Source organism: Phodopus roborovskii, unplaced genomic scaffold, assembly GCF_943737965.1.
Source record: "Phodopus roborovskii unplaced genomic scaffold, PHOROB, whole genome shotgun sequence".
Classification (NCBI taxonomy): domain Eukaryota; kingdom Metazoa; phylum Chordata; class Mammalia; order Rodentia; family Cricetidae; genus Phodopus; species Phodopus roborovskii.
Window position 1 is genome coordinate 11,445,000 of NW_026126588.1, and position 15,868 is coordinate 11,460,867.

The 15,868-nt window shown below is 37.0% G+C and overlaps 1 protein-coding gene across 6 annotated transcripts in view; it reads right to left on the bottom strand.

The window, feature by feature from the left end:
- Fam135a (family with sequence similarity 135 member A) overlaps positions 1–15,868 on the bottom strand; it is a 69,953-nt gene that overhangs the window by 4,213 nt on the left and 49,872 nt on the right. For 4 of the 6 annotated variants that reach the window (XM_051204589.1, XM_051204590.1, XM_051204588.1 and 1 more), the window contains 8 exons: positions 15,500–15,573; positions 13,683–13,837; positions 11,116–13,465; positions 9,582–9,742; positions 8,155–8,246; positions 7,622–7,719; positions 6,521–6,672; positions 3,347–3,457 (listed from right to left, as the gene is read on the bottom strand). In XM_051204589.1, the coding sequence (XP_051060546.1) occupies positions 3,347–3,457; positions 6,521–6,672; positions 7,622–7,719; positions 8,155–8,246; positions 9,582–9,742; positions 11,116–13,465; positions 13,683–13,837; positions 15,500–15,573 (3,193 nt within the window). The remainder of the gene's footprint in view (positions 1–3,346; positions 3,458–6,520; positions 6,673–7,621; positions 7,720–8,154; positions 8,247–9,581; positions 9,743–11,115; positions 13,466–13,682; positions 13,838–15,499; positions 15,574–15,868) is intronic. The other 2 variants (XM_051204592.1, XM_051204591.1) reach the window with 1 other exon arrangement.

Below are 15,868 nucleotides of genomic sequence, written 5' to 3' on the forward strand. Positions count from 1 at the left end.
CTATTTCGCCAAATGTATATATGTACAACACATTTATTCCTGGTGCCCCAGTGGCTGGAAAAGAGTATCAGATTTCCTGGAACTAGAGTTAGAAATGTTTGTGAGCTGTCATGCTGGTGCAAGGTATTTCAACACTTTTAGGCTTTTCCAAGACAAGGTTTCATTATTTAGCCCTGGCTGTCCTGGAACTACCTCTTGTAGACTAGGCTGGCCTCAACTCACAAAGATCCACCTGCTTCTACATCTCACATTTTGAGATAAAAGGTGTGTGTCACCACTGTCTGGCTCAGTTTAAGATCCATATACACTGGATGATTCTAGCACAACATAATTTTTTTTTTATCAATATAATATTAAGTTTGACTTGACTTTGACAATGAAAGATGGCTTCAAATACTGATTTTTTTTTTTTGGGTGGCACATTTTCCATAAACTGAATGAGTGCTAGACCTGTAACTCTAACAGACTAAGTGGAGACAGTATGATTTTATTAATATACAAGTAAAGTAATATATACCACCTTAAAGTCAGAAAAATATATTGCTTAATCTACTTTTAGAAAAAAAATTAGGTGTTATTCTACAATTCTTTTTAAAAAGCAGCAAACAAAAATATGAAAGTTATTATCTGATCACTCATGTGTACAAGCAATTCTAGAGACCATACATTATGAATATAAAAGTAACATTACTGAAAAGTTATTCCAAGCTACAAAGACACTGACATGCACCATCAGAACAATTCACTTTGTTAACTTATTCAAAATGTCTTCCACAAGGGTTACAAAACAATGTGTAAGGACTAAGATGCCTTTATGTTGTAACCCACAGGGATTTAATTCTTGGAGCTATGCCTTACATAGCTTCTGGCAGGCTTATTCAACAATGTTCATTTTTGTGCTTTGCCTCAATGGCTATTATGTATTAGGAAATAGAAATAGGAAGGGAAGTTTGCAGATGATATGATTTTATATATAAAAAACCTCTAAAACACCAGAAAACTTCTACAGCCAATAAACATTTTCAGCAACGAAGCAGAATATAAACACACACACACACACACACACACACCAGCAGTTTCCCAACATACAAATGACAGACTGAGAAAGAGATTGGGGACAGTACCTTCCACAACAGCATAAAAAAATAAATTCTTGAGATTACTAACTAAGTAGAAGAATTATATAATATAAATTTTAAAAACTAAAGAATTTGAGGAAGACATCAGAAGAAGAAAAGATCTCCCATGTGCATGGATCGATATTGCCATCCTATATTAATCCTACCCAAAGCAATCTACAGATCCAATGCAATCCCATCAAAGTTCCATCACAATTCTTTAAAGAAATTGAAAGAAAAATTTCAACTTCATACAGAAACACAAAAGAAACCAAGGATAGCTAAGACAATCCTGAAAATAATAAAAGAATTTCTGGAGGTACCACTATCACTAATTTTAAGTTGTGTTAGAGAGTTACAGTAATAATAATGATGATAATAAAACATGGCATTAGCATAAAAAACAGACACAATGATCAAAGGAATTGAAGGCCTAGATGTAAGTCCACACACCTATGGAAGCTTGATTTGTGAGAAAGAAGTCAGAAATATACATGGGAGAGACCAGTATCTTTATCAAATGGTGCTGGCCAAACTGGATGGCAGCACCCACAAGAATGCAAACAGATCCCTATATATCACCCTGCACAAAATTCAGCTCTGAAAAGATCAAGGACCTCAGCCTAAGAGCAGATACCCTGAATCTAACAGAATAGAAAGTGGGGAAGAGGCTTGAATTCATTGGCACAGACGACATTTTGAACAGAACCTGACAGCACAGGCACTAAGATAACAAATGGGACCTCATGAAATTAAAAGCTGCTACATGGCAAAGAACATAATTTAGTCAAAATAACAGGCTATAGAATGGGAATTTTTACCAATACACATCCACAGAGGGATAATATCTAAAATGTATAAAGAACTAAATAATGAACATCAAGAAGACCAGTAACCGAATTAAAAATGGAGTTCAGAACTAAATAGAGTTCTCAAAAGATGGAACACAAATACTGAGAGATAGTCAAAGAAATGTTCTACATGCTTATTCAACAAAGAAATGCAAGTCAAACCTTCTTTGAGATTTCATCTTATCCCAGTTAGAATGGCCAAGGGATCAATAAAACAAACGATAGCACATGCTTGTGGGAATGTGAGGAAAGCAGAGGACTCATCCAGTGCTGGTGGGACTGCAGACTTGTGCAGCCACTATGGAGATTACTGCAGCAGTTCCTCAGGAAGCTGGGGATAGCTATGGAAAGACCCAGCTATATATACTCCTGGGTATAGTAAAAGGGTGAAGGATCCTACTGCAGAGGCATTTGCTTAACTATGTCCATTCCTGCTCTATTCATAACAGTCAGAAATTTTAAACAGTCTAGATGTCCAGAAGATGAATGGATGAATAAAATGTGGTACATTTATATAGTGGAGTATTATTTTCTTATGAGAAATTAGCAGGTAAATGGATGGAGCAAAAAAAAAAAAAAAAAAAAAAGAGGATCCCAAGTGAAGTAACCCAGTCCCCAAAAGACAAATATACATATTTTCTCTTATATGGGAATGTTAGCTCTTAAGCTTTCAATGTGTGCTGTAATCCATATAAACATGGAAGTTAAGTACTCAGTAAGGAGGAAAGGGAAATAGCATATATTGTCATAGAGATATAAAGGAGAAACTAGAATGGAGGATTTAATAGGAAGGGGTCAGAAGAGAAGAGCAAAGAATATGGGGAGGAATAACAAACGCTAAAAGACCATTACACAACCATATGGAAACCTACTACTATAGAAGCTTTGTAATATATATAGAACCCTAATAGAGCCACACAATACCCCACTGAATATCTTTTGCTACCAGGTAAAACCTCCAGTGTCAGGAAGGGGTCAAATATTGTTCAGTTACTGACCAAAGGAGACCCATGGAACCCTTACACATCACAAACTATTGCCAAGGGTACTGGTTGATCTCCATTACCTGATGGTCAGGCCCTGTTGTTGAAGTCAACACTTATATATGTCATCAAACACAGAGAAGTGAAGCTGGTGCCTACCTAGAGCCTTCACCTCCACTGACTAGTGTTCATGGTACTTCAAGGTACTCAGCATACTGCCAGAGGCGATTGTCTATATATCCTGTTACAAATTAAATACTACTCTAATAGCTTAGCATTAAATTCTGCTATTTCTTTCCAAAATTATAGCTGAATGATATATTTTCATCACCAGAAAGACCTGATAGTCTGTTAGCTTACAAACCTGTATTCCAAAATGTTACTACATACTTACCCGCTTTATTACTAAGCTTATATAAAAATGTTTGGCGAGGGTCTGAATGATCTCGGCATGTCAGTTGTAAAAGAGAGCCTGATTTTTTCCATTTCTGCATAAACCAGAGGCCTAGAAAGTTTAATACGATGCATCAGCGTATACAGGAAAATAGTAATACATACTAAAGTTATCAATGATCAAATATACTCATCTAAAACAGTACTTCATACACTAACATTTTGTTAGTGAACAAAAATTTATTTGCAAAGTACTTATACTCCATGATAAACATTATTTACAAGTACAGTTTAATCACAGTTTAATGATTCATTAATTCATAATGATTCATTATCATTCATGGAGGCTTGGTATTTAAATTCTGTCAATAATAAAATACAGAACAATATATAAAGAACAACTTGGGTACATCATATCATTAGATATCCTACTTAAAATGATAAGAAAGCAGAGGGAGCAAAACCTCAAACAGCAGATCCAATACCTTTGAACTGAGTTTTCACACTACTAGTAGTTAAAGGGAAGGTACGGTAGACTAATTTAAAAAGTACGTGGAATGAACAACTTGTTACATTTTCTAGTAACAATTCAATTTTATTTACATACTATTTTTAACTATAATTGTACAAATAAGACATCTTTACATATTTTGAAAGGTTTATTTATCTTTATTTAGTGCTTGAGTATTTACCTGTATGCATGTATGTGTATCACATGTGTGCTTGGTACATGAGCCAGAAGAGGGTGCTAGACCCCCTGACGCGGAGTGACAAACTGTTGTGAACTGCCATGTTGGCTCTGGGAACAGAACCTAGGTCCTTCACAGGACCAGCCTTTGCTCTTTAACTGCTGAGACATATTCCTCCTGTCCCAATAACCCATATTTAAATGAATCTTCACCACAATACAAATTAATACCTCCAACATTTCAAGATTGTGCCATTCACTTCCAAATTCTTTGTTTCCTGTTTTATATTAGGAATAGTGAAAAAACAAATGAAGGCAATCATTCTTTGACTAAATCTGTTAGACATACGGCAGCTGAGAGAAAGTGTACAGAAAAAAAGAAATCCAATCTATCACATCCTATTCCTGTGGAGTTGTCTCTCATGTTACTTGAGAATTTCTCTGTCTCCCTCCCTCTTCCTTCTCTGTGACAGGGTCTCACTATGAAGGCCAGGGTATCTTCACACTCATGATCTTCCTGTTTCAGCTTCTTAGGTGCTGGGATCACAGGCATATATACTACCTTGCTTGGCTTCATAATTATTTATTTAAAAATATTTATTTTTGCACATTTGTGTGTGAGTGTGTCAGGGTGTGTGGACGTGTGTGTACACATATGTATGTATATACACATGAATACAAGTACCTGTGGAGTTTGGGAAAGGCATCGGATCCCCAGGACTGAAGTTACAGGTGGCTGTGAGATGCCAGAGGCAGGTGTGGGGTACTGAGCAGCTACAAAGATAGTCTCAACCACTGAGTCACCTGCAGCCTCCCTCATAATTTCTTTTTGAAACTATAAATAAAGAATTGGCTGTGCTTTGAAATCACTGGTTGGATATAGGATATAAAAACAATGGTATTTTTTAAAAGATTTAAATTTATTTTTGAAGTGAGAATCTGACTAAACTATCACATTAAAAAAAAAAAACAAAACGAAACGAAACAAAACAAACAAAAAACACTAAGGGAAGAATAAAACCAACCAGTAGGCAAAGCAGGGACCTGTCATATCTCAATATAATGTTTATATGGGTTGAGGACTGTGGCACATAACATTTATGCGAATACTAAGAACGCACAGCCAGCCAAGTCTATATAGCAAGTTCTAGGATAGACTGGATTCATTTCTTAACAAATAGTTTTCTCTTAATCATTACCACAGCTTTATAATACATCAGACATTTATCTTTTCAACTAAATGACTAGAACCATTTATTTAGATGATAAAAATGTAATGAAAACAGAGTTTAATGAAGGAAACTCTGGGCCCACTGACAAATACTGCCTCAATTTTTTAAATTTTTTTTCTGAATATTTATTTATTTATTGGTTTGAAGCTTGAAGACAATTTTATTAGACTCTGAAAGAAAGACAGCAGGATAGGCAAGTTATCTGGAAAGAGGAGAGAGAAAGCCATTTCTTTTGAGTTAGAATCTGTGACAGTTTTGACTGACAACTTGACCTGATTTTTAAAAAAAAATCGTCAGGGGAAGGAGTATAAACGAGGGATTGTCTAGAACAGGTTCATTCGGGTGTTGTCTATTTAATTCTTCTTTTGTGTTTGGAAGGGTCAAAGTACAGGTAGAGGGAGTAGGCATTCTCCTTCTACCATGCAGGCCCCTGCTGAGCCCTCTCCCGGGACTGCTCTTCGCTTGGATGGGTCAACAGAGGTGGAAAGACCCACCTAAATGTGGGCAGTGCTATGTGACAGATGAGCTAGGCCTTGGACTGAGCACAGGCCTGCTGCATGAACTGAGCCTGGACATCACCTGCCTAGCAGTTTCAAGTTCCAGCTGCCCTGTTCCCACCAGCAAGGGACCGTAGCCTGGGACAATGTGTCACGCAAACCCCTTCTCCCTGAACATGCTTTGCTTTTGTCAGGCTATTTTATTGCAGCAATAGGAAACGGGACCAAGTCGGCCGGGTTCCAAGAAAGTATGGATATTCGCATACTCCAATGGAGGTCTGCATGCAGCTGTACAAATTCAAAGTGAAGAGTCGGAAAGGCAGGCGCATCAGGGCAAACATCCTGGGGTTTTTAACTGGGAACTCAAAGATCAAGAATGGAGAAAAGGTGAAGTTATGCTTCTTGAAAGTTTTTAAACTGCACCATACGCAGGCCTACCGGAGTCCCTGGACCTGGGTGAGAAACCATGTGGTACAGAGAATCAAAGGGTACCTTTAACTGCTAAGCCATTTCTCTAGTTCCTAAGTTTTGCTTCTCGATTAGAACTCAGAAAAGTAGCCAGACTAGCTCGCAGGGAAGATCTGTAAGCATCCTATGAAAGGATTTTTTATTAACTTATTTCATATACACAACAAAAGGAACTAGCTTCATCTTCTATTTTATGATACTTCAAGTGTGAGACAAATTGGCTCTAAAAATAAATACCAAAAAATTCTAAACTGTCTTTAAAATACCTGCAGAACAAACGTCTCTCTTACCTGTATTGACAAGAGCACTGCTGTTGTAGAGTGTGCCAAGGTGAGGTCCAGAAAGAGAGAGAAAAGTGTGGAGCTTGCTGAGGTAATATTTAAACCTTGGCCTTGTAAGCACTGAACGGATTATTAAATTGCCCAATGAATGTCCAATAAAGCTGTAAGAAAAAGACATTAATTTCTCTCTTATTTGTTTTAAGAGAGAAACAAATCACCACTACCAAGAAAACTCTCCAAACCCGACACACCAGAGATTATTTTGAAATACTAAGAATTTGAAATGTTTTAAAATAATAGTTTAAAACTTGAAATACTAACATAAAGAAAAAAAAGTTTATTTCCTAATAATCGTATTTTATATACCAATCCCAGTTCCTTCTCCCTCCCATTTTAAAATAACTTTTAACACCTATCATAATTAGTAACTGTATAGAAATAAATAACTTAAAAATATTTGCAGGGTCTGAACACTTTATACAATAATACAATCTTTCCTTAATGGTGAATGTATGCATATATGTTTGTATACAAGTACATACGTATGATATATGTGTAAAGGCCAGAGATTGGCATCAACTATCTGCTTTTATTGTTTTCTACTTTATTTCTTGAGACAGAATCTCTCAAGAAGCCAGAGCTCACGAGCTGGCTAGACAGGGTCTACTTACTTGTCTCTGGTCCCCTAGCACTAGACTGAGAGATGTTCAACACCACACCTGCCTTTCCCATTGTGCTGGGAACCTGAACTCAGACCCTCATTCTTACATAGTAAGCACTCTAACCTTGAAACAATTTCCCTAGCTCTAAAGCATTGCTCTGTACTTCCTTATATTAAAATAAATCCTTCTGTGCGGGTATGTATGCATGCATGTGTGTGCCACAGTGTGCACGCAGAAGTCGGAGGACAGCATGTGGATGTCAGTTCTCTCTTTCAACACCATGGGTCCTACAGACTGAACACAAGTTGTCACACTTGTCGCAGACACAGTTTTCAGCTGAGTCCTCTCTCCAGCCCTAGTTCCTACACTTCAGGTTAGGCTAAGAGTGCTACAGACTGTTGTTCTGTATGTCGTAGGCATAAAAAAATAGACCGTGTAATAACGTTACCTTATTTTTGAGACTGTTAAACTATATATCTGAATATACTGTATGATCTCATCCAAAAGGCGGTCAGTCATGCAGTCAAAATCAGCAAAAGTATCATTCTAAACAAAAGGGAAATATATTATATACTAAACACGAAACACTGAATACACTCATATTGTTTTTTACACAGGTGTTATCAACATCTTTTATCTTTAGGCAGGTTAGTGACTGTAGCATCCATTGTATTAAATGAACACGTTTCTAGGGAAAGAGCCTCGGTACTGGTAACAGCACTTGCTTCATTTAGTTCTGTCTTAGGCCAGCAGGATGAAACCAGCGCTTCACAGAGTGCTTAGTTAATAAAATTTCTGTATAGAAATCAGACCTCTGGATGTTCCATATACAAACAAAAGTCAAACGTGTGTCATCTGCACATCCTTGACATAGAAACTGGTGAAAACTTCACAAAAGTCAGAAAAGTATTTCCAAGACCACAGGCATTTTGCAGCAAGCAAAATGTTAAAAACTGGCACTGAAAATACTGCCTTATTTACCTGGTTTCTCTCAGACATAAGAAAATCAACTCTTCCCCCAGGCAGTCCAAGTTCAATGTACGTTTTTACTAGTCGGAGATCTGCACTGTTTCCTAGAAAATGAAAAGCCATGTTTAAAGGATAAAGCAAAGTGTAAAGTGCTACGTACACTATCTTGCATTTTTACAGTTTCTGGAAACAGGAAGTTCATGTCTTAATCCACTTGCTGACAGACAGTATGTTGTGTAGAAGAGTTCCCAGTCAATGTCTTTCCATGTTTATCTCTGAAGGGGTTTAGTTCATGTATCTGCCCAACAACCCACCACTTTAGAGGCTAAGTGGACACAGCAGCTGTAAATGACTGACTTGCTCTTTGTCACTGCCCTGAGTGACCAAGGAACAAATCCTGAATGTAGTTTAGATTTGCATTCAGACTTTCCGGTGGTGGCTAGGATAGCTTAGTAATTGTTAACTAAAAATACATTGTAAGCTTATTTACAAAACAGACATAAAACAACAAATAGATATTTATTTTTATATTCTGGAAATTTAACTTTGTTCTAATAGTTCAATATATTGGTACTAGTAGCTGGCGTCAGTCTATTTAGGGGAATGTTGGTATGTTGTTGCTACCAGATTTGGTACCACAGTTGGGGCAACCAAAGAATGGGCTGCATTCCATCTTCTCTCTATTGTTCTGAATCAATTTCTGTGACATAAGAACATTCTTCATTTTGAAAATTTCAGTGAAGGAAACCTGTCAGAGAATTCTACTCTCAATTAGTATTGTTTAGGAGATAATTCTTTGATATCACATTTGAGGATAGGAGTAAAAAGTTGGTATTGAAGGTATTCTATTTCTTGAAGGTTCTTAAAAAAAAATCTTTGTTAAATATTTTTAGATCTCATAAAAGTTTGTTGTACGATTATAGTAATATATCATGCTGATCTAGAAATTACTGGCTTTTTCTAACACTTATCACCCAAGAAAGACAGATCTGCTGAGTAGCCATGGCTGTTATGAAGCTACAGCATGAAGTTAGTGATGCCTTAAATTAGTAAGGGTACCATTTTTTTTTTCAGCCTGTAAGCTTTATGAAACAAGGTAAAAAGAGGATATGAAAACTGTTAAAGGGATAGTACTGAGGTTATAGCTGATAAAATTGAGAATACAGAATTAAAAACTAAAACATTTACATATGAGTATAAGATCCATGGCAAATTTCCTTAAAAACCAACAACAACAACAAAAAAAAAAAAAAAAAAAAAAAAAGAAAATTTAATACAACATTTAGTAAAGTTAAGGATGTATCTGTTTCAAAATGTAATATATACAATTAATTTTAGCAACTCACCACTTTTCAAATTCAAAAGGCTACAGACAACTAAATATTCTATTAGGAAAATCTACTAAGTTGCTATGGGGTGCATCAATGGCTGCCACATACCATCTAAACCATGAACACAGACTATGAGATGCACGCCGTCCTCAGAACCATCGTCTTCTTCCATACTAAAGTAAGGCGCTGAGGGTGCCAGCAGAGGAACGTCACTGTACATGAACCCAGGCAGCTTAAGTTGCTTCAATTCCTCTTTTGCCTGAAGGAAGCTGAAGTGAAATATTACGGAAAATATGCATTACTAAAAACTGATCATTCTTTGTTTTTAGAAACAAAAAGAGAGCATAATGAATTTAGAGATGTGCAGGAAAACAAGATCAGCAATATTTGTAAAAAATCACGAAGCCACATGGATCATCTCAATGACTTTATCAAAGGACGTTTTTGCTACTCTTAGCACATATTCTAATTAGATACAATGAATACTGTAAGCCTGCAGTAACTTTAAAATAGTCTTTTAATAAACCTTGAAACTGACTATGAAAATGTCAGAAGCTGTTTACACTTTATATATAATTTAACATTGAATGCAAAGAATAAATAACTCAAAGAAGTACTGGAAAAATGGCAATGTGGCATTTATTATGCAATCGCATTCCTTCTTTGCTCTCTTACAATTTAAAAGAAGCTATCCTGGAAAGCACAGCATGGTATTCACACAGGGTGGCTTGCTCGAAATTTTCTCTAAAAATACCAGTAAAGAGCACTATCAAAAGAGCCGCGTGATTGTAACTGGCAGCATGTAGTGCCTGGCATGGTAACAAACTTAACTTGAAGACTGTAAACACCAAAACTGCTATTTAACATGACACCCACTTGACTGAGAAAAGTATATAGTAGTCTGTGTAGTATACATTGGGTGAAAACACACAGACTTTGCTTTCTGGTCCTTCAGAAAAAGTGAGAAGAACCCAAAAGGAGGTTATCAGTTTTTATTTTTTCTTAAGATAGGGTCCCTCTCTGTGATTGGATACTTCCTTGTATGGCAGGCTGGCCTGGAACTCACAAATATATGCTTGCCTCGACTCCTGAGTGCTGTGATTAAAGACCTACACTATCATTCCAGGCTAGTATATAAGTTTCCAAATCAATGACTGTTAGCACATTCTAGCTTTAGGTTTTCCAGATACTCAACTCCAGAGTAATCTGTGAACTGTACGCAACACTCACACTCCTCACATCAACAGATCATGATTTGGCCTAGGTTGAAGTAGACTTTAGGAACCAGTGCACACAGATCAAGGAAGTGTCATCCATATTCTCAATATTATCCTTACTCTCCACATGGACTCATAAAACCCAGCTCTTTTCTGAAGTCACAGGGGAGAAACGCACTAACAAATACAGGGTTTTAACTTAGCTACTGCAAACTTCTAACATAAACTACTGAAGGAAAATGTCTAACCTACACAACAGACCACATGGAAGCAATTTGCCTATATTGTATCCATGACACCATTTTAACAGTTAATCAAAAGAAGCAAGTTTTGTTGGAGGAAGCAACCAAAAGGATTTCACCTTTTGGCACTATATTTGATGCTCTAGATACACACAGCACACGACACTGAGTTCCATTACTTACGCATGTATTTGAGGTTTTGGTGAATTTTCATACCAGGAAGTTGAAGAAGTGAAGTTGTAAGAAATGCTGCTTGGTTGCTTTGTAATGGCATCAAATGTACTTCTAGAAGAATATTTAACACCACAAGGAGACTCTCGTGGAGCAGATGGGAAAGACAAACAACCAGAAGTACAAACAGCAGGAACAGTGACACCAGCCCTCAGATATTCATTGTTTACTTTTTCGGACTGTGTATGCCTGTCTTCTCCTAGCATATCTCCACTTGCATACAGAACACTTACTGTTCCATCTGCAGCTGAGAAATCTGTTTCTTCATAATAACCATTTTGAATCATTTGTGGATCCTCCTCCTCCTCCTCTTTGCCTTGTTCCTGCTGAAGATCACTAATTCCTTTTTCACAGGCTTCCTTCTGAGAGCTAACTGAGCTGTGGTACCTAATAGCACTTGTGTCAGAAATATCTGTATTGCTCTGAGATCCAAAGTAATTTTCCACAAGCCCTTGTTTTACCACATCAGTACTACCGGAAACGGAGTCGCTTGTACTCAGATGAGGGTCATCTTCACTAATAGGGGTTTCTGAATACATTTCTTTGTCATTTAATGGCTCACTAGTTTTTCTTTCCACAGTTCTATCTTCACTAAGCTCTGTGTTAGTGGAAACGGAACCTGAAACAACACAAGGAGTACCTAAGCAAATCAGTTTTGAATTTAGGGTTGCTGCTGTTTCTGCAGAGTTATCAGATATATCATGGCTTGGGGAGCCTGTAAGCACAGCATCCAAATTAGGTTTGGAGCTACAACTACTTTTCACATCACTGGAAGTATCTTCACCTGAGAAAGTAAGTTGTAAAGGGTCTTTACTGCTTGGATTTAATGAATGTGTTGCTAAAGATTCATTGTCCAAATGCCCTGAAAATACAACACATTGCTGTTGTAAAATAATACTTGACTTTTTAGCATCATCACACTTTGGCAGATCCATCGTTCCGAGATTTACTGCAGTTTTCCCATCACTCAGATGGCATTCAGGTACAGCAAGTTTTTTACAGCTGTCATCAGGTGACAGTTCGTCATCAGAAGGCAGCGAGTTTATCGACGTCAGAGACGACTGTATTTCACTTAAAGCACTTGTGCTCTCTGTGCAGTGACTTCCTAGTGAAAATTTTACATTATGTTCAGGCTTCATCAAAAGCTGAGGAAATAATCGTTCATTATTGTAGGGACCTGGCCCTTGGAGAGTTTCAAAGGGCACTTCTGGATTTGGATGTGTGGCAAAAGAACTTGGTTCACTTTCAACACCCGAATCTGAAAATCTAGAGGAGGCATATGTGGCATTAGTGTCTGGTAACTTAATCGAGTCACCACTTACTACAACATGATATTCTTTTGCGGAAGGCAGAGTACTTCTTAATTTGGTTAATGATTCTTCAGGAGGATGACACTTTGCATCCTGTAAAGCATTCCTTCCAAGTGTTATTTCTACAGACTTGGATTTACCACTAGCTTCTGAGGACTCAAAACTGGGTAGTAAATTATCCACAAATAGTTCCTCTTCTCGAAGCTCTGTCCAAGCTCCTATTTTAACCGTTATTTTCTCTCCACTGACAGGCTCTTTACTGCTGGACTTGACTTCCGGTGTTGTAACTCCTGAAGAGGGAGTTGTCTGACAGTCATGGCATTCATCTGATACACTTCTAGCTGCCAGATTGTACTCCATACGTAAGACAGCACTATCATCTTGGGAGATACCAAGTTCACCTGAAATGGACAAATTTGCACAAAGATTTAGGCTGCCAGCAGAGTTCAATGGATCGAATTGGTCTGGTTGCATATTTTCAGTATCTGGAGACTGCTGTTCAGTTCTGTCTGTGTTAGCTGGCAAAGAACCAGCTTCCTTTTGACTTGTCTGTCTGATGCAGGCCTTTGTGTCAGAATTATACCCACTTATTGTGGGATCCAGACCGTCTTCCTGACTGTGTGAAGCATGGCCTTCCAAGCATTTAGTGAAATCACTTGATGCTGTACTTTTCAAACATTTGTAGCTTACTAAAACCACAGAATCTTTAGAGTTCTGTTTTATTAACTTTTTTGTGTTTTCTGGTTTGATTGTTTTCATGCGCTTAGTGACCTTAACCTTGGATTTATTTGCTTCTTCATTCTTTCCTTTTAGAGGTTTTGTTAGCTGCTTTTCACCTTCTGTATAGCAAATATTGGAGGCAATAGCAGGTCTGACCTTCAACTCTGGGCTAGAAAGTCCTGCTACAGAGCTTTCTTCAGTGTCATGTTTATCCACTCTACTGGCCTCTGATATCTGAAGACTCTGAATTCCCATCCAGGGCGCATCTAAGTCTTTTATCCAAAGAAAAAGAGATTCAAGTTTACAACAAGTGTGAGAACTCAAAGGGTCGAGACTACTTTTTCTAACTACAACTTTCTAATTTCCTCAAAAGTAAATGAAACCACAGGGGGAGATGATTTACTATTAGGGAATGGCTTTATGTATATCTGGAAGAATATGCTGAAATTGACATACATAGCTTACGTATTTTAGTTAGATTATACTTACCTTCAATAACTGAATCTAAATACCTATCTTCAAAGATTATAGGTAATGAATTGAGATCTCCATCTAATTCACTACATTCAATAGGTAGGGGTGGAAGAGAACTGCAGAAGGAAGTATTTTTGATAGCGGTGCACATCTGTAGATGACTCTGAGCACTGAAAAATATTCTTAAGTCAGATTGTAGTGAAAAAATAATTACACCCACCTCCACTTTAAAATCTACCCTGTTCTCTTCCCCCACCAGTCCTAGCCCCTTTCCTCAATATATAATCATGTCCTTGGGAAAAGCTTCTTGGTCAGAGACAAAACGGGCAAAATGAAAACAATGATTTACTGGTAATGAATTACTGACATGAAATTATAGTTTGCTGATAAGCTAATTCCAATTCTATTGTATGAATATCAATACACATTGTTTAAGTTCCAAATTTGCTACAAATAGCACATATTAAGTAGTATCAAAAGTTCAATGATTACTCATTAATTAATGAGAACATAGGGAAAAAGTATGTTTCACATGGCTGCTTTACTAATACCTGTTGATAAATACATTGAACTGCTATTTAAAACAAGATATACAAATTTCTAATATAGAATAGTGATCAGAAAGATTTTCTAGGGCCTGGACAGAAGGCTCAGTCATTAAGAGCATTTAGTGCTCTGGCAAAAGGCCCAGTTTGCTTCCCAGCACCCACATGGTGGCTCACAACCATGTAACTATAACTAATGTACCATAGTTCCAAGAGATCTGACTCCTTTCTCTCATCTCCAACAGCACCAGGCCCACAAATGACGAACATACATACATTCAGACACATTAAAAATTTTTTTTCTTATCTAGTAAAAATTTTAAAAGAATCAAAATAGTACAGTTAACTGCATTACTTATCACCCAGTCTGAACAGCTAATACCTGCCCCTTTTTTATACTCCAAAAAATGACCACCTCCTACGGCCACAGTTATTGTTTATAGGCGTTTTTAGAAGACAAAATATACATGAACTGAAACATATCCTATGAGATTTGTCAAATGAATACACAACACAGAATAATAATTTCCATCTACTCACATTTTTCCTAATTTCCCAAACCTGTCAATCCCAAGAGGATCACTGTTTGAAATTTCTTCACCTTAGTTTTGCTTATTCAAAACACTCCCTATCTATCTATCTATCTATCTATCTATCTATCTATCTATCTATCTATCTATCTACATATAGTATTCACTTCTTTGTGTCTGTTTAATTTTTCTCAGTGAAATGACTTCAAAGAAAACAAGACCTAATCACATTCTGTAGGAATGATGGAAGGCATCTATTTTGGATTTTTTGTTTTAAGAGTTGTTCTGGAACTTACTCTGCAGTCAAGCTGGCCTTGAACAGAGAGATCCATCTGCCTCTGCCTCTCAGGTGCTAGGATTAAAGGTGTGCACCACCACTGCCTGGCTATTTTGGGTATTTTAACTATCTATCATTTATGTCACAGAAGGCAGTGCCAATCACATCTAGACTGTGAAAATAGGATATGAAAATGATGAATGTGAGCTAATCCGACCCGAGGAAGCAAAGATAGAAGATGGCATGTGAAGAGCAGTGCTAGGGAGTATTATCAAAGTGTGACAAAGCTTACATCAGGGCAAACACTGTAAGTCCATTATACTTTTCAATGAACAGAATGGAGCTTTCAAAAGATAATTTCTAAAATTAAACCTGGTCTTCTGCTTTACATACTATGAAGTCTTTAATTAATAAATTCTATGATAGACATCTTATGTAAAAGGAAATAAAATATCTGCATTTTGGATTTAGGCTACTTACTGAAGTTCTTGGTACGCAATGGCAGCTTCTCTCGGATGTTCAAAACAAAAGAATGCTTCCGAAAATCTGCGAACCTAAAGAATTTCAAAAAGGAGCATTGATAACATGGTGTGTTTCATTAGTCAATCTGGCATAGACTAGCAAGCAGAGATGCTGATTCCACTAGGCATTCAAAAACCATTCCTGTAAGAATTAAACTTCTTTCCTTCAGTGTACCTAAGTCACTGTATTTCTATACAGTGTGGAATAAAGAAACAGAACTGAATGAGAAACTTAAGTTTACATTTTGGACCTCATTTAACCTCTTTAATGGTAGAGATATTACTTGTACCATTTGCTTTGTCTACCATATCTAAAATAGTGCCCACC